This window comes from Palaemon carinicauda, chromosome 38, assembly GCF_036898095.1.
Source record: "Palaemon carinicauda isolate YSFRI2023 chromosome 38, ASM3689809v2, whole genome shotgun sequence".
In the NCBI taxonomy this organism is placed as follows: Eukaryota; Metazoa; Arthropoda; class Malacostraca; order Decapoda; family Palaemonidae; genus Palaemon; species Palaemon carinicauda.
This window is the reverse complement of record NC_090762.1, coordinates 42,743,737-42,763,587: the sequence shown is the minus strand read 5'-3', so window position 1 is coordinate 42,763,587 and position 19,851 is coordinate 42,743,737. Positions and strand designations below refer to the sequence as shown.

The window sequence follows — 19,851 nt, the reverse complement described above, 5'->3', positions numbered from 1 at the left end:
CTTAGGAAACAAGTGTCCACAATTACTTGGAAGCCTTAATATATGCTGGCAGCTTGTTATATGGTTTAGTCATGACAGGAAAGGTGGTTTCTTGATAATCTAGTTTATTGCCCGTTATGAGAGCCGCCTGGGAACTGAAGAACTATTTGTAATATATATTCAGCTTTATGGAAGACATAACCGCTATGCTACAAAAAACGACTATTAGTAGATAATTATAAAGTTTAAGTGCATACTTACCGGACATAACTTTTTTAATCTAAAGGTAGATCTTTAATTGTTGAAGCCCTCCATCACCTGTCAGATTCGTGCTAATGCAATTTCATGTCTTATCAGTTCATCTTTGGTTTTACTTTTTAAGTTAGTCTCAATCAGCTGTATCTTGCGTATTCATTTCCCTTTCCAAAAACTGATATTTGGTAGCATTTATTTGCTTGTAAGATCAATAGTTAGCATTTTAATTTTCAAGCACACTTAGAAGCTATGCATTATTCTATCTGGTCCAATGTATATTAATCAGTTCAAGGTAAATAAAATATAACATACACGTCCTTATGTTTTCAATATACGAAGACTATTTCCCATTAAGCAGCATTTTTACATCCATAGTTAACACGCCCAAATTACAATAGTTTTTCTAGGTTAGCGACCCATGGCCCAGATTGATTGGTATTTGTCGTGCACTACATCATGCAATGATTGATAACCCTCATGACATCTCCGCACAGAATACTCATGATAGTTCTATGCCAAGCAGGTCACGCACATCTTATTTAAAGTAATCTAGATCGTGGTTGAGACCGCGCCAGGTAGTTCTGCTCAAACCAGTGAAAACCATCAATGTAACAGACATGCCCGCGTGTTACTGCATAACGGCCACAGGACGCTACCTCCTAGATACATAGATACGTTGGCCTTTAAATTATAAAAATATTTCATCACCTCTTTAGCAACATTAGTTACGATAGTTAGTTATCCTTTTATTATTTTTATTATTACTAGCTAAGCTACAACCCTAGTTGCAAAAGGATGATATAAGCCCAAGGGCTCCAACGGGGAAAAATAGCCCAGCGAGGAAAGTATATAAGGAAATTAATAAAAGATATTAGTAATGAATACTGGTTTTAGTGGAGATTGTTTTTGCCGGCAAAATCTTCAAATAACTATTTCGTACCGGTAAATTGCTGGTCTTGAAGTCTGATTTAGAGTAAAAAGTTGAATTTATTTTAAGATATCAAACATCATGGTCAGCGAACAAGGGTAGCTAGGCTTAGGTAAAGCCTGTATTACGGATGGTTACGTTAGACCTGATATTTTGAATGGGTGAGTTTGAGCTGTCCATTCAATGGTAGCTGCAGCATCAATTCGCTATTGGATTGCTGCAACACCGTAGCGGCTGTCCGTGGTTGTGAGGGGGGCAGGGGAGCGTTTCCAGTGGCGTTTCACCCCTCGTGGGGTGAGTGGATGGGTCGAGTGGCTTCGAAGAAATGCCGGTTGCCTATTGGTTGGGGGCGGAGGCGCGGTCTCGTACGATGCCGATGGCGCAGCTGCAGTCTTTTCCACCTTAGAATGATCATTATTCTCCACCCCACCCCATCTGCTCCAGATTACACCCCCCCCCCCCACCGTAATCTTTTCCACTTCCCGGCGGAAGACGGCTGGAACACGTGGTTTTGAGGACGTTGTAATGGTCGTCCAGTTAGGATGGCAATTTATTCATTTTTATTTCTTTTTTATTTTAGTGTAACATATTATTACTGTAGTGTTTTCATTCCTTTTTACCTTAAAACTTCGGGCTGTCAAACCTACTCGGTAAATACCTAGCTGCTGAAATAGAAAAAAAAAATGTCATTATTTTTCAGCACTTATAAACTGATGCTTGAGGCTTTCTTCGTATTTGACATTGAAAATCTCTCCCACACATTAGCTGCTCTTTAATTAAGTACCCTCTACCTAATTAAGACAATGTTGTATTGTATAATTGACTCTTTAAGGTGGCAATAGAGGACTAGAACTGCAGCTTACTCGAAATTCTGTTTTAGCTATTTTTTTTTTTCACTCGACAGTGCATTTATGTATTTTTATTATTATTATTACTAGCCAAGCTACAACCCTAGTTGGAAAAACAAAATGCTATAAGGCCATGGGCTCCAAGAGGAAAAAATAGCTCAGTGAGGAAAGGAAATAAATAAATGATGAGAACAAGTTAATAGAATCTTTCTAAAAACAGTATTACTACTAAGAAATCTTCATTCTAAGTTTGCTTGAACTGTAACTTTGTAAACTATTTAAGAAAAGTAACCAAAGAAGGTTTAATAAAAATAACCGCAGGCTAATAAACGGGATTTAGAAAATATGTACCATCGGTTGAACATTTGATTTTCTTTTGTAATACGTTGTAGTATCGGGGCCCTATTATGTATGGTTGGTTAGTACAGAGGTGATCTAAATCAGGTATAGGGAATTTTAAATTAGGCAGGTTGCCATTTTCAATTATTTGTAGGTCTCTTTTTAAATTTCGAAAGCTAATTTGTAATGGTAATAGGAAATTACTTGACGTAGAGTATGCTGATGACGCTGCCCTTATTAGCAGAACACAGGATTTGCAATGCTTGCTTATTAGAACGCATGAAATATCACAGACGATTGGTCTCAAGATAAATAGACGATGATGAGAACCGAATATGCAATGCAAGATGCAATATTATTATTAGTTGGTGAAGCAGGGACTCCAATAGGGAAAATAGCCCTGTGAGGAAAGGCAACAAGGAAAAATTTAATATTTTAAGAACCGTAACAATATAATTGATATAAGTTTTTATAAACTTATGTAAACTTGATAAAAGCAAACCAGACAATGGCAAAGTTCAGTAAAATTTGGAAATCAAATCTCCTGAAATTATATATAAAAATCAGGCTATATATCAGTTTTGTGAGGTCGGGTTACTATATGGACTTGTGTCGTGGTAGGACACAACTTCCCAACAGATTTTGTAGATTTGAGAACAAAGCCCTCGGACGAATTTTGGGAGTGAAATAGCAGGACATAATTAGAAATGAGGCAGAGATTACTCGAGTGCCATATGTGGATGAGATCGTGGTGAGGTCATGCTCTTCGCACTCCCCAAGAGATTAGTTCACCAAACATTTAATTGGGCTCCACGAGGCTCTAGAAGAGTTGGAAGACCCAGAACTGCATGGCCGAGGACTATGAAGAGTGAAGTAGGATATGGTGAATGGAGAAGTATTGATAGGACTGACTGTGCCAATAGGCTTATGAGGAGATGATGATGATTAATTAGTTGCGAATGTTTTTATTGTAACCATTCTCTTGGCAATTATTAACTCTTGCTAGTTTCGGTTTAGTTCCTAAAGAGCTAGTTATGTAATTTCATCGCCAGTATACTAACGTACTACGCAAAAGGATTCCTTAACTGATACTACTTATATATGGAAAATGTTGGTGGTGACTCCAGAGAGGAAATGTTAATTTTTACTTACGGTGGTTATTGTCAAGATATTGTGAGCTTATCTTTCACATGCAAGGGAAGGGAAATTTTGGTATGAAACCTATATGCAAGAGATTCAATAAGCTGGGCCTGTAGAATCAAGGATTTGGGTAAAGGATATGAAAAATAGTAGAATACAGCCGTAGATGAGAAAGCTTAACTTAACATAGATCTCTCGGGAAAACTGATATCGGGGACTGTGTACTTAGGCACCTCCACTTTTATCACTTAATGATTTATCTTTTCAGGAATTGTAATTTCATATAATTACAAATATCAGTTGTGGATATAAATTGTAGCAGGCCGATTGCTTGACGGTGCACTCATGCACTCATTGGGCTAGTTCCCCTGTTGGGGCCCTTGAGCTTACAGCATTTTGCTTTTCCAACTAGGTTGGTAGCGTAGCTAGTATTGATAAGAAGATCAATAACAGCACGAGGGATTATGCAATGGTGTCATCCAATCTGCGGATACATTATCTCCCTGTGGGACGTAATTCTGCCTCGCAAAGTGAGATATGTTAGAACCGGGGGGGGGGGGGGGGGTGGGCGGTCAGTCTTGGTGGAAAAAGATTCAGTTGGGATATCTGAGAAAGGGGAAGTGGAGAGCTATCTGCATAAATTCATCCTGTAAATCTTGTTTTAATCGGTTTTGCAAGATGCTACCTCACGTTGCCACAACGTTTAGTTTCTTGGTTAAAGAGCAATCACTCTTCTCTCTACTGTACATAAAATCTTGGGCGAGGTTTCATAATTGTTACTTGGTGGATTCCAAAGAGCAGGAGTCTGCTCAAACGAATCCCGTTTAAATGTAATTGTCAGCGAATGACTTAGGCTTAAGAGTATTCCTGTTATGATTGCATATCATTTAAAATGAGTATTACTTGTTTGTGCGCATTGTGTGAACAGTTTTAACTTAATCCCCCCCATTAGGATTCATGCATTAATAGCTTATTGCAAGGTATCAATTTAAGTTTGGTTGTCGATTAATGTTTGCCTGTGTGATAACGATGTAAAAGATTACGTGAATTTTTAAGTTTGTTTTTAAAATTTGATTGCTTATTAATTGCATGGTTTATAAGAGTATCTTAATTAGAAATTTGCAGTTGTGTGGTTTTTATAGTCTCGCAGAAATATTCATCATAGATGATAATTTTACACTATTCCTTATTTCGTTCTCGCGTAGAAACGCACGGCAAAAACAGCACGAATGATTAATTAATTCCCAGTGAAATTTTACCTTTTCAAGGTTCTGATTGAATAGCTCCCCAATGACCTGAAATGCCACAGATTGTCCATAATCCTTTCACATTCTTTGAACTACTCAGTAACACAGAGGTAGACTCAAGGCAGTTACGAAATCCTCATCTTAACGGAACTTCAGTTCTGTAACCAAGAAGTCCCTCTCATGGTCCCTGTAGGTGTTATTTAGTTTTCATAATATTGTTTCATTTTCCCCCTTTTACTCCATATTTGTTCCGGCTTCTTTTCTTCCAAGTTTTCTCTCTAACATGATAAATTTTACCTAATAGTAACGCTTAAAATTTTATCTTAAATGTACAGTGTAAATTTATTATAATCCAAAGAAAATTTGGTCTGGGTGGACGCTTCAGATTAGAACAAGGGTGTGATGGTTCAGACAGACATGTTTGTGGCGCCTTTGCATTTAGAAGAGTTTAATGACCGCTAACATAATGTATTCAGAGCAACAACGAATTACAACGCCCCTATTGTTTATAGGGCTAATTTTAGCTGGACTTCGGCTATTCCACTGTATTCGCAAAAAGTACCCTCTGTGATTTCATGCTCGTAAGTATAAAGGGTTTTCATTTACGCGAAGCATTTGTTTTTAATATGTGAAAGTCTTATGGACTGGATATTGTATTTCCCTTCCTATACAAACTTCGTCACGGCGTGGGTCACGAGTTGAAAATTGCTCTCTCGTTACTGGTTTTTCCTGTTATGATGGTCGCGTTAAGACTTAAGAATTGAGTAAATTGTATAATTTTGTTGTCTTGTGATATACATATAGTTATATTTAATATTTTGGATGTTTATAGCCGGCAGATAAAATAATTTACCTCATGAGCTGTTTTGGACCCGTGTTAATCCTATTTTATTTTGCACTGGTTAAATTAGTCCTCTAGATATTGGTCGGTAATAACTTCATGTGAACTAACAGCATATTTGCCCATGAAGTATTAACCAGTTAGTCTAATTTAGGAAATGTTCGATTATGTCAACTAAACGTTACCATTTACTATTGAAAGGTGGATACTTTTACAGATGCTACGTGCTCTGAATGTACAATTATGTTTGGCAATATGAGATTATGAAAGAACGTTCATGGTGTTAGAACAATCTAGTTTTTCGTATATTTTAGGTACAATTTTATGTCGATGTGGGTGCTTATTTAAGTTACCTTTTTTTTTTATTAAGAAATGTACAGTACAGTAGGCGTGTTTATTAGAAAGTGAGTTGGTTTCTAATTGGAAAGTTTAAGTGGTTGAAGTAAAGAGAGAATGGTAGACTTATAAAGATTACAATAACAATATAGGATCAGGTAACCCTAATTTCAGCATATGCTCCTCAGATGGGTTGGCAAGAACAAGAGAAAGTTTGATTTACAGTTTGAGGCAGCTATTAGAACATTGAAAGATGAGAAACTAGTGACAGGAGCAGGCATGAATGGCTGAGTTTTGAAGAGACGGGATGGTTATGAAGAGGCCTGGTACCTGGAGGCCAAGATCTATATTATTATTATCATTATTACTGTTACTTGTTAAGCTACAACCCGTTTAAAAAGAAAGATTCTACAAGCTCAGGGCTTCAACAGGGAAAATAGCCCAGCGAGGAAAGGAAACAAAGAAATAAGAGAATTGATTAACAATTAAAATAAAATATTTAAGAACAGTAATAACAATTAAAAACTTCACATATTAACTACAAACAACTTCAACAAAATAAGAAGAGAAATAAGAGAACAGCGTGCCCGAGTGTACCCTCAAGCAAGAGAACTCTAACCCAAGGCAGTGGACGGCCTTAGTACAGAGGCTATGGCACAACCCAAGACTTGAACAATGGTTTGATTTTGGAGTGTCCTAGAAGAACTGCTTACCATAGCTAAAGTCACTTTTACCCTTACCAAGAAGACAGTAGCCACTGAACAATAACAATGCAGTAGGTAGCTCCTTGAGTGTGTTGTCAGATGTATGAGGACAGAGGAGAACATTAAAGAATAGGCCAGACTATTCGGTGCATGTGTAGGCAAAAGGAAATAAACCGTAACCATAGTACTGTCTGTCCAGTCAAAGTACCCAATTACTCTGGCGGTAGTATCTCAACGGGTGGCTAGTGTCCTGGCCAACCTACTACTTAGTATAGCATAGTAATAAATTGTGTTAATGTATGAATCGGAAATATGGAATATAAGACGGAAAGAGAAAGCAAAACTTGAGAGTACCGAGAAGATAATATGGATCATGGTAATGTCTGTCTACTTGAATGATTGGAAAATTATATAATAAGAGCAGTCGTAGTAAAGATGTAAGGTGAATTGTCGTGACAGAGATGGTGAAGAGGGCATAGGAGGAACCTGTTAGGGGCCTACGATAGATAGAGGGAGGCAGAGAATTATATTGCGAGATGGTGAAGGATGAGGGTACTTTTGATAGAAAGCATTGCAAATGGCACTTTAGGCAACCGACCCCTTAATGTAGGTATAACGGTGGGAATTATGAGATTGACTGTTGCCGTAATGTTATTTCAGTAGAATTTATTTCTGATCTGTGCATATACCTCATGGAAAATAAAAAGTTTTATTTGTAATCTGTGCTATTTCGCTACTTCGAACAATAATTTCTGAAATAGAAGTTCCTTGTTTTCTCCCTGTGAATTCTTGGTAACCTTCCCCTTCAAGAAGGTGCTGAGAGCAGATAAGGTATTATTTTATCAAGAGCATTTTGATCCTGATGCAAAATACTAATGTGATTATTCTTGTCTTGATTAAATATACTGCAGCAATGATGTATACACGTTGAGAATACGGCCAACTTTGTTCTTTTCTGTATTATTGTTTTAACTTTGTATGTTAATGAACATAAGCCTCTTTATTTTTTTTATTTCGATTTACTGTATGGGGAAATGAATATACGTTCCATGTTCAATAACTGCGGCCATGGATATTTGGCAATTGAATGGCCTTAGAAATGAGGTGTGATGTGTGGAATTGTCTGGCATCATTATATTTTATTATTTATCGCCGTGCGATACAGCAAGTCTCCACCCGATTGGATTATCAATCGAACAGTGCTGACCTTCCACACGATATTGCTGTCTCGTCCGAACCTACTTCGTGTTTGGAAATATGTCCTTGCGTTATGATGACATATTTCCTAGCTAGAAGTTCTTTTGTGGAGGTGAGCACTGTTCGGTCGATAATCAATCGTGTCGAGCCTTGCTGTATCGTATTTCGATAAATAATAAAAGGTAATGGCACCAGGCACATCCTACCCTCATTTGAGCTTAGGACAACTGTTGTCTTCGCCTAAATATTAGATTTTGCGAAGGCCATGTCGTCACCCCTGTCTGTCTTTGTTAGTTTGTTTGTGAGTAAGTTTTCACAAAAACCACTGTACCGATTTTGACCAAACTTGGCAGTCATGTTTGGGTATGACCTAAGGATGAATCTTTTCCATTTTGTATAAAGTATAACAAAGTACAAGTACGTAGCAGTACTTAAAAAATAGCAGCAATTTTAAGTGAATTGCATAATATTTTGTAAATGTATTTATGTGAACAATAATATGCAAGAAGTACTGAACCAATTTTAACGAAACTTGGACGTGTAGGGTATGACCCAAGGACAAATCCATTAGATTTTGAAGAAATACTTCAAAGTACAATGATGCAAAAATAGAGCAAAATAGACTGCTTGCTGTGGCGAAGGCATGCTCTCAGTGTTCCTCTAGTTTATGCATATGCTGTTACTGCGATTTTAAAGTTTTAATTAAGTGGTTGCATTATATACACCCTCCTTGTGTATCTCTTAATTACGCAACGCCATTTTTTTTTCATCAAAGGTTTCTAGTTTTCTTTTGGATTTAGATTCCATGCAACTTACTATGCTTCTTCAGCAGGAATTCGAACATCATGAGACTTGGCACGTCTAAAGTCGGTGCAGTATTAGGACACCGGATGTTCTTGTACTAGATGTACGTAATTGGGTAACATTGGCTGTATATCTTTGAATACTGTATTTTACTGCATGTTACGAAAATACAACGGTATTAGTGTGTTTTAGTTCATACGCGTATCTCCTTATCTAAAGTCATTTATATTACGTGGACGTAGGGGGGGATCCAGTCAATTAATATGGCTCGCTTGCCATTACATAACTGCCAAGGTTAGAATAAAGGTGTGTTCTTTGACCAAGAGAAAGTTTTTAATTTGGTGGTATTTCGGCAATATCATGAACGCTTGGTATATCTATATGAACCCACTTGTAATGTCCAATGTTTTATGTAGATTGACAAGTTTTATTTGCTTCCTTTGTCCATTTGGCTCAATTAAATTAGATTTTCTACGAACATAGCTGCATATCGTAGGAGTGCTAAAGATTCTTTAGATTTCTTCGAAAATATATTTTATATCTTAGCTTCGGTTCACCTTCTTGATAACAAATTTAAAACAATTTCAATGTCTTGTTATATGTATGAAGTGAGTTAAATGCTTCCTGTCAATGTGCTATGACGTAAATTTATAAATGCTGTACCCTGTTTCAAGATGCCATACAATACAAGCTTGCGAGTAATGCCAGCTTCCTAGTGCCTTAAAAGTTTTCATAGTTCATTTCATCATTAAAAGTTTTCATAGTTCATTTCATCATTAAAAGTTTTCATAGTTCATTTCATCATTAAAAGTTTTCATAGTTCATTTCATCATTAAAAGTTTTCATAGTTCATTTCATCATTAAAAGTTTTCATAGTTCATTTCATCATTAAAAGTTTTCATAGTTCATTTCATCATTAAAAGTTTTCATAGTTCATTTCATCATTAAAAGTTTTCATAGTTCATTTCATCATTAAAAGTTTTCATAGTTCATTTGATCATTAAAAGTTTTCATAGTTCATTTGATCATTAAAAGTTTTCATAGTTCATTTGATCATTAAAAGTTTTCATAGTTCATTTCATCATTAAAAGTTTTCATGGTTCATTTCATCATTAAAAGTTTTCATGGTTCATTTCATCAAAAGTTTTCATGGTTTATTTCATCATTAAAAGTTTTCATGGATTATTTCATCATTAAAAGTTTTCATGGATTATTTCATCATTAAAAGTTTTCATAGTTCATTTCATCATTAAAAGTTTTCATGGTTTATTTCATCATTAAAAGTTTTCATGGTTCATTTCATCATTAAAAGTTTTCATAGTTCATTTCATCATTAAAAGTTTTCATAGTTCATTTCATCATTAAAAGTTTTCATAGTTCATTTCATCATTGTTATTCTAAATGACGCTGCCACCAGTTTTTATTGGACTTTGTTACTGTATCACTGTACGTGTTTTTTATTCCCTCTCATTTTCCCCTACCTGTTTCTATTAATATAATGTTAAATTTTAGACAACAGTTTTAAACAACTGTTGTTGTTTATCTCTCTAAAATACTATAGTGACAGGATCTGTAATGAGTTACTCCTCGCAACCTGAGTCGATGAGTCAACGGGTCAATAACGGTGGAGTAATATCAGTATTTCCCTTACCCTTCCACCATTTCTCTGCTTTAAAGGCATATTGTTTGAAAAAGCCTGATCTTCAGAATTTGGTATGGAGGGATGCTTTGCTTGTTGCCTGTCTTTCAGAACCGGTTTGTGATATTTACACCACTTGTGGTTTATGATGTGGCTTGAATCCCGTGATGTGATCAAAAACTCGATGCGCCAATTTTTTATGTATTTTGACGGAAAACAATCGCTCGCGTCATTTTTCACGTTTTCATCCAGTCAGACCAAGGATAAAATGATTGACAATTTGAGGAAAACTAATGAAAACTTCATTTGGTCGAATGGAGTTTCTTCCCCCTCACGTTCACAGATCTCCAGTAGATATTGGATAAAACCAGTCGTCGTAACCAGAAATATATGCAGGTGTTCAACTTCTGGCTGAAGGGAAATTTATCCCCAATCGTAGTTCAGGTTTGGTGGGGCTATAATTACAGTATTTCAATAGAGGTATTTACTTTACGATAACTTAAATTCTACTTATTATAGATAATGTAAAGCGAGTCAAATGCTCCATTGATCAGCATAGAGAGTTTCACGGAATGGGACCATTGTGAAATAAAGAAAAATCAAGGAAATGATAAATGCACAGCATTTTTAGCGCATGCTAGACATTGATTAATTTCAATGAATCGGCTTTTCTTTGCAAATTAAATATTGGAAGAAAATGATTGCTCCGAGTACTTAATAACACAGGTGGATGAAAAGATTTAGTTCACTCATCATGGTTGTTATTGACGTCATCAATCTGGTTGGTTCTCTTGCCAATTCTGTCATTAATGTGAGCCAACTTCTAATAATCCAGGCCATCTCGAGCCAACGATTGGCACAGAGCCATTGCTATGCTTACCAAGAGCTTTTTATAGGGTTTTGAATGTCGTGACATTAATGTATTTTATAGTTATGGTACCATTTAGAGTCGACATTGAGGGTACGCTATTCTGAAAAAAAAAATGATGAACATGGATGAGAGAGAGAGAGAGAGAGAGAGAGAGAGAGAGAGAGAGAGAGAGAGAGAGAGAGAGAGAGAGAGAGAGAGACGTTATTTTGATTTTAAATTAGTGATACTGCAAATAATTTTTGGAGGCATTAAGGTCAATTTGATTTCTCTCGAGCCTCGCGGTGATAATGATGGTAGTTAGTAATTTCAAGTGTCTTGTTCGAATATCAAACCGAACGATTATAGGGAAATGGACACGTTTTCTGAAATCACTTTCATTATTTTATCTTAGCTCGTTTTGTGAAATCACTTTGCATTATTTTATCTTAGCTCAGCTAAGTGAGAGGAAATCGCTAGACTTGCGTTCGTTGCTCCATCGAAATCATTTTATGCTGGCCAATTTCCTCGACCAAACCTGTCATTATCATTCAGGTTTGTGTGAAATTGTGTTCTTGTACCTTGAAGATGCGTTTGTAATGACAATATGCTTGCAGTAAAAATGTTAGTACTATTACTGTTCTTGTATATTCTTCAAATAGTTTTAATTCTAACCTAGATTTTCTTTATAATCTTTGTAATCCATTGACAAGAAATTTTAGGTTATAATTTTTTTTTTTTTTTTTTTTTTTGCTTTTCTTCGTGATCGAATACACGAAAGGTGCAAAGTAGTTGCAGGGTGGTTCCAGTAGGTATGGAAAAAATTCAAAGGAAAGTATGTTAATTTCAGCGTGATGAGTAACTTGTAATGTGATATTAAATTCTGGTTAAATAATGAGGTCGACGTTGACGCTGTCAGGTTATAGCCATAACATTTCAAGCTGTCATAACGGGCCATATTTTTTTTAAAAAATTTCCTCTGTCATTATATATATTTAATAATATATATGTATATATATACACATCTATGTATAGTGTATATTTGTATGTACTGCATGTGTATATATGTATGTATTTATATACTGTATATATATATATATATATATATATATATATATATATATATATATATATATATATATATATATATATATATATATATATATGCGTGTGCGTGTATGTATGTACAGGGATTGACAACTGTTAGCCACATTTTACTATATCTGAGGGTCGCATGATATTACACATATGCAAGAAATATTACCTGGTCAGTATATACTGATTTTTTTTTTTTTAATTCTTCCTTATTTTATTTCTATTACCATGTTTACATGAAGCTGGCATCTTTCATTATTTTCATATGATGATTACTGGTATAAATAGTTATAGTTTCAGTAACCTAGAAAGTCGCAAATGCCGCAGGTATGTGTGTGTGTGTATATGTATATGTATATATATAATATATATATATATATATATATATATATATATATATATATATATATATATATATATATATATATATATATATAATATATATAATATATATATATATATACTATATATATATATATAATATATATAATATATATATATATAATATATATATATATATATATATATATATATATATATATATATATATATATATATATATATATATATAATGCACTATTGTAACTTGTAAAGTTTATTACGTGCCCTTATATTTAGGCAATGGTATATTTTACCAAGAAAATCTTTCTCCTCCATGTACCACCATCCCCAAATTTATTCAATAAGTCCCATTTGCTTCGGTCAGGCAGCTGTGCCCACTTACCCAAGTGGCTGTGAAGTTCAGAGTTGAAAGCGCCTTTTGCATCTCCTTCCTCTTAACCACGGCATTCCTTTGCATGCTACTTATAGTCCGCCATGATTCCGGGGACAGAGTAAGCGTGAAATGAAGGCTATACATCCTCGCCAATTGAAGTAAATTAGTCCCCCTTTAAGTCGGATGTTTCTTGACTGGACCATGGTCATCTATTCTCACGAGTAGCCTAACCTGGCATCTCTCCATTCTCGCTTCCAGCTACAGTACTTCGCTATTATCCTTTTAATACTTTGTGGTCTCTGCCTTCCTCATATTATATTTAGCCATTTTCCTGAAATCGCTTTTAAGTGGAATCAAAATATGGGGCCGGGGAAGCTGACACTTGATATAGCGTTGCTTGATTTTTTTATGAGTGATAGTTTTAAAATATCTGGTATATATCCCCATTAATGTGCCCATTTCTTCATTAGTTACAAATGTTGAACATGTACAGTAGTACATCATGTATAGAATAATTTGATGTAAAATGAACATTTCTAAAAACCACCTTGGGTAAAACTTCCTTTATTTACTTTTAAAGTTAGGTCAAGTTAATTAAATGAGAGGAGAACTTCACCATACTAATCATTTACTATTTAATTTATTTGTTTATAACCCATGAAATTGTAGATTTGATCTCCCTGCATTTACTTCAGAAGCTCCTTTTTATTTTGGCTAAATCTCTCTCCATTTCCTTCCCTTTCATATCCATTTCTGCTTCACACCCTTTTCCCAGCTCCTATTCCTCGCCAAACGTCGGAGTTTTTTCGTGCCCCTATTCCCCTTCTTCCTCTAAACCTTTGCCCCTATCCCCCTCCCCCTCTAGTTCCCCTTCCAAACTCCCGTCCCCTATCCCCTCCCCCTCCAAACTCCCGTCCCCTATCCCCTCCCCCTCCAAATTCCTGTCCCCTATCCCCTCCCCCTCCAAATTCCTGTCCCCTATCCCCTCCCCCTCCAAAATCCTGCTCCCTATCCCCCTCCAAACTCCTGCCCCTATCCCCTCCCCCTCCAAACTCTTGCCCCCTATCGCCTTCCCTCTCCAAACTCTTGCCCCCTATCGCCTTCCCTCTCCAAACTCTTGCCCCCTATCGCCTTCCCTCTCCAAACTCTTGCCCCCTATCGCCTTCCCTCTCCAAACTCTTGCCCCTATCGCCTTCCTCCCTCCAAACTCCTGCCCCCTATCGCCTTCCCCCCTCCAAACTATTGCCCCCTATCGCCTTCCCCCTCCAAACTCTTGCCCGCTATCACCCTCCCCTCCAAACTCCTGCCCTCCCCCCCCTCCAAACTCCTGCCCTTTCCCCCCTTCCAAACTCCTGCCCTTTCCCCCCCTTCCAAACTTCTGCCCTTTCCCCCCCCTCCAAACTCCTGCCCTTCCCCCCCCTCCAAACTCCTGCCCCTATCCCCCTCCCCCTCCAAACTCTTGCCCCTATCCCCCTCCCCCTCCAATCTCATGCCCTTATCCCCCTCTCCCTGCCCCTATTATCACTCCCTCTCCTCCAAACCCCTACATTAAGATTCGCAACAATTATTTGAAATGGCAAAACTGATTTTTCTACTTGTGAAATGGACAGTTTTACTCCATACAGCATATGTTTTTAATTTCATCCTTCTATTTATGTATATCCTCTTGGGTTTTCAGTAAATTATTCATTTAGTTTTATACTAAAAAGGTGGTATTGTAATGCTCTAGTGGATTCGTTTTATGTATTGTACAGCTGTGCTCTTGTCGATTTAATTCAGTTTTTAGTAGGGTTAAGTTAATAAGTCGGAAATGTTAACTAGAAGATTTTTTCATTACGGGAAGGAACCCCTGATGTGAATTACTTAATATATCCATAAACATAATTGGTTTGTTTATTTTCTGTACCTAGTGCAAGTGATTAAATAAATTTTTATATTTTGCAGGAGTTGGTTTGGTGATGCGGAAGATGGGTAATACAGCTACTCCCTCTGTAGAGATTACTCTGGAAGGTGACACCTACAGCCTAAAGACCATCACTACCTTCAAGACAACAGAGATTAAATTCAAGTTGGATGAGGAATTCGAAGAAACCACAGCCGATGGCAGAGTGGTGAAGGTAAATGTTATTAAGGGACGCTTTAATACTTTATACAATGCAATAATAGATAATGTAGCTTAATGTATATGCAATCATTTAATAACTATTGATCTTAGTATTGCTATGGAAATTTAATCAGTTTTTCTATCAACTTCATAGGCTTAGTTCTTGATACCCCCCCCCCCACTTTCCAGCTAAGTATTTGAAATGACTTGGTAGGATTCTGAGTTAATTGCTAAGCTTTTCTCTGCTTGAAGATATCACATATCTAGTAACTAAAAGATTTAAAAGTAGAAGATGGTCATTAGAGCGAAGGCTTCAATTGGCTTCTTGGATTTTGCTACACATCTGGCCTTGCTAAGGATACACTGCTTACTCCACTGTATAGCTACAACAAGGACATGGATGAAGTTTTGTATTCTCATGACCTTTTTTTAATATACTTAATTTTTGTTTCTCTGCCATTTAGTAAACTTTGTCACGTAACCATGATTAGCAATTTTGTGGAGTTGGCAGGTGCTGTCTTAGCTAGCATAGAAATGTACCAAAATTTATGAAGGTGACTATACATTCTGTATCTTACACTAAATATTAGGGTAACACGGTCTTGCTTATTATGAAGTTTGTTTATATGTATGTGCTATATCAAAGTAGGCTGTAGATAAATTGTATGGGAAGTACTTGGAGATGATTAGTGACAAGGAACAATTAAAAAGCCATTTGATAAGGAACTAACTGAAACGAAGCCCTTTAAGGACCATTAAATTGTAGTAGACAAATCTGTACTATATGGGAGAAGAGGCATAAACCCCACAGGGAAAAGTTGAGGGTCGAGGGCCAAGAGAACTCTTCACATCCAGTCTTCATATTGGGAAAATGTGGGTTCAAGTAATTATGCAGGCTCTCAATAGTTAATAGATTAAAGTTCCGTACAGTTAAAAGTAGTTCATATATTCTTCTGGGTGTTTAGTCTATGTAAAACCATACAAGCAATTTTATCTTAAGTAATAAATTTCAAGCACAGTAATTGGTTAGTGAAACCCCATCATGTTGAATATAGAAATTCATTAAATATCTCATATTAATACTTTAGATAGAGAGGCTATTGATGTTTTGAGATAATTCCTCAAGCTGGTTAAGTTTACGATCAAATCCTTATTGTTTGAATAATTTTTCTTTTTTCCTATCCTATTCTAGTCTACAATCAAATTAGATGGGAACAAACTGATCCACAACCAAGTTGGAGACAAGGAGAAGAAGGAAAAGGATTCACTTTTGACCAGAGAATTCACAGACACAGAAATGATAATGGTAACTATACAGTATTCTTCTTTGCATTTACCTTTAAAAATTAGAGCAGAAATATTTTCAAATCAAAATTAATTTTAAACTGTTCTTCCAGAGTGTGCAGACTGGGGTAAGTATGGAAATAATTATATTGGTAAAGTAAGAATACTGGAAAAACGTTGTATTTGCCTGCTAATGTTAGTGTAGATATGTAGTAATTAAAAGTTTGTAAGAAGCCTTTGATTTATTAAAAGTTTGTAAAAAGCCTTGGAATTTGCAAAAAAAAAAATATACTAATTCACTTAGGGTTGATTATAACTTTAAAGCTTCAATAGGTGAACTACATTTTTTGTGTGTAAAAGTACAGGGTACTAGAGATTTACAGGACCGTAGGCTGCTGTAGGACTTTATTCATGGAATTTGACAAATTTGTCAATGCAAGTATCCTTCAATCTTCACAGTAGATTAAGTAAAACCACCTCAAATATTGAAAACTTTTAACTATTTGAGCCATAGGTTTGGTTAATTTGTAATACCCCAACCAAACAACTTCACTGTACTATTATTATTAGTCAAACTACAACCCTGGTTGGAACAGCAGAATCATACAGTTCCACGTGCTCCCATAGGGAAAGCAGCTCAGTGCATTGCTGTAATTCTGAAAGCATCTTTTAAGCAGAAGCAAGTGCCAAGTCAGGTGGGGCAATATTTGTTGCCGTCCAACTTAGTAAATTATTTCTGCTGACTGAGTAGTCCCATTGTCTTCTTTCTTTATATTGGTATGAGAGGAACATAGTTACTGGCAATTGCTGATGCTACCTTTTTCTTTCACAAAAGAATGTTATAAATTTTCATAGCTGTCTATTTTATTTCTTCTACAACGCGTGAATTATCTGCAGGATCCGATCTTCAGCTATTGTGTGTCTTGTGTGTATGGTAGATTTGAGTCATTCCAGTGTTAGGCTGAATTCCTCTTCCCTTGTGTCGTCATGCCCTTCTTGTATGTCCTCACTTGTGGAGGAGTGAACTTTGTCATCTCCATTTGATCATCTGTTAATGAATCAAACTGGGCCTCAATCAGGTCTTTAACATCATTGGTAGTTAGAACTGTAAAGCCATCTCCTGCAAGCAATTTTCCCAGCCTTTCTGCCTTATCTACTGGCAAGTGATGGATTTTGTCAGAGGGGAATTCTTAGTATTGATGTAAGGGTATCATGGCTCCACAAGTATACCCATTCTGAAGAAATATCTAATGGGGTGAACCCTCAGTCTTGTGTGTGAGTGATCAAGAGGTAGAGTCCCTTGGCCATGGCTACTGCATTATTGGAGTACAAGCCAAGTTCTATATAAGAACCTGGAAGAAAATTCTAACCTCAGCAACCTGTGGATTATTAACTCCCACATGCCAATTTCGGGAGCAAAGTAAACAGATTCCACTACTCAGGACTTGGGGCCTGCTCCAGCAGAAACTTCTTAAAAGGTCTTTGCCATTTTCAAGCAATGTTAGAGGAAGAATTCTCATGTTTGCGGTCCTGTAACGTAGTGCTCGACAAATCTTGAAGCTTATGTGGGTTGAACTGCCTCTCCAAGCTATCAAGAGTGCAGGTATATAAATTCCTGTGAGATTAAATTCTGAGCAAATAATTCTCGCAAAATTTTGCCATTGGCAATCTAGGCTAAAAGACTTAATGCACCTGTGGAAGCTAGTCCTTCCCCAGACAAGATGACTAGCAAATAACATATCTTGTCTGGTGTTGCTTGTCTTAATGGAAGATCTCCATCTTTGTGCAAGTGTTGAGGGCCAGAACCTAGGGTTCAGGCAGCTGTGAGGTATCTTGAACAATAGCGGTAGTTACATTTTTAGATTGAGGGGTAAAATGTACTGGCCTTTTACTTGGTAATTTTTCCCTTTCCTTGGTGGGCAGCAGTCTCTTGTTATTCACTAGCTGGGATGATGATGAAAGTACTTGGCAATACATTTTAGAATAGTCTCCCCATCCTTCCTAATGAGTGGGAATTTGGACAAATATATGCACCTGTGTTTTCATAAGACCATACATTTAGAGAATGTCCAACACACTTAATGCAGTCTTCCCTTGACTGTTAAGTCCATGGTAGTAACCTAGCCAAGCACCTGCCTCCTCCTTATATCCAGGTTATTAGGAGGATGGCACAATTACAATGTTATTCTTGCTTAGTACCAGTATTTGGCATATCCATGAAAGGTAACCCTCCTGCTTGGTTAAAGGGACTAACATCCTCCTAAGGATGTCTCCTGTTAAAGGACGAGGTTTGTGTCTGTGTAGAACAAGTTGCAAATATTTCGAGTAACGCTTCCCGAAAGTTTTAGTTTTTGGTGTGTGTGTGTGTGTGTGTGTGTGTGTGTGTGTGTGTGTGTGTGTGTGTGTGTGTGTGTGTGTGTGTGTAAGGAGGGGGGAGGGAATGTGATTCACTACCTGCCAGTTACTGTAGATACCTCTCATATAGTAAATCTTACAAGCGGGGTTCCATCTTTGCTGAAAACTTTTATTAAAGGACTTGGGTATAATTATATAGAGGGAAAAGTATACAAACAAAGTTTTGAGATTTTTACATACAGCTGTATTATAAAATTTTAATTATGAAAATAGTTCGGCTCTCGTTCATAGATCTTTGAACTAGTAAAGATCATATACTGACTGTATTTAGTGATGTCTTTGAATTACAAATTATTTTTTTCATTCTAGGAATGCAAAGTTGACGATGTTGTCAGCAAGCGAGTCTACAAGCGACAAGATTAAACTATTTGAAATTAAATGTGTATCAGGTATTTTTATTGTAATTATTAGTTGTTGCTGAATTTTTCAAAATCTTGTCTTTTTACTGATTGTCATGGCCATTAAAACCAGTCCATGTCAACCTCTTTTAGTGGTTTGGTTTTTGGTTTAAAGGTTAGTTTAGTTTTGTATTCCTAGGTACAATCTTGAATTGAAAAAGACAGCTTTTATAGTTTGTCAAATTGATGATGCTTGGCTTGTAAAGAGTACTATAAGAAGTGTCTGCCTTTTGTAATCTTTCTATTAAATATCAGTTAATAGGAATTTGTTTTGTTGTTCCACTGAACATAAGTTTGTGTATTTTGGTTAACTAATTGACAGAATGGACATCCTTGTATGCATATAGTGTGATCTGTTGACTGGACTGACTAAAGTAAAAATATCTTGGAAGAGTTTGAGGAAGCAGTTTAATAAGGATTGTCGCGTAAAAAATTAAAACTATTAAATCACAATTAATAATACAATGATTTGACTGCATTAAAAAAGAGAAAAGAAAAAACTTGGTTTCTAAATCACCAAAACTATTAATCTGAATGTAAGCACTACTACTGTCTTGCTCAACTTTGAACTTTTAAGAATACAAAATCACTATTTTCATATAAAATCAAGTTTTTACAAAGAGAGAAAAAAAAATTGGGGGTTAAGTGCTGTGTGGTCTCCAAGGATTTAACAGCAAAGGACTAAAACAGGGAACCAAATAAAATATGATTACCAAAGAAAAAATGTTGCCCTGCT

The 19,851-nt window shown here is 36.2% G+C and overlaps 1 protein-coding gene across 1 annotated transcript in view; it reads left to right on the top strand.

Annotated features, from left to right (window-relative positions):
- Positions 1-19,376, top strand: part of fabp (fatty acid binding protein) — a 20,293-nt gene extending 917 nt beyond the window's left edge. Inside the window, exons 2-4 of the mRNA XM_068362154.1 lie at positions 14,859-15,031; positions 16,211-16,324; positions 19,027-19,376. Of these exons, the coding sequence (XP_068218255.1) occupies positions 14,859-15,031; positions 16,211-16,324; positions 19,027-19,080 (341 nt within the window). The 3' untranslated portion in view covers positions 19,081-19,376. The remainder of the gene's footprint in view (positions 1-14,858; positions 15,032-16,210; positions 16,325-19,026) is intronic.
- The last annotated feature ends 475 nt before the right edge of the window (positions 19,377-19,851 follow it).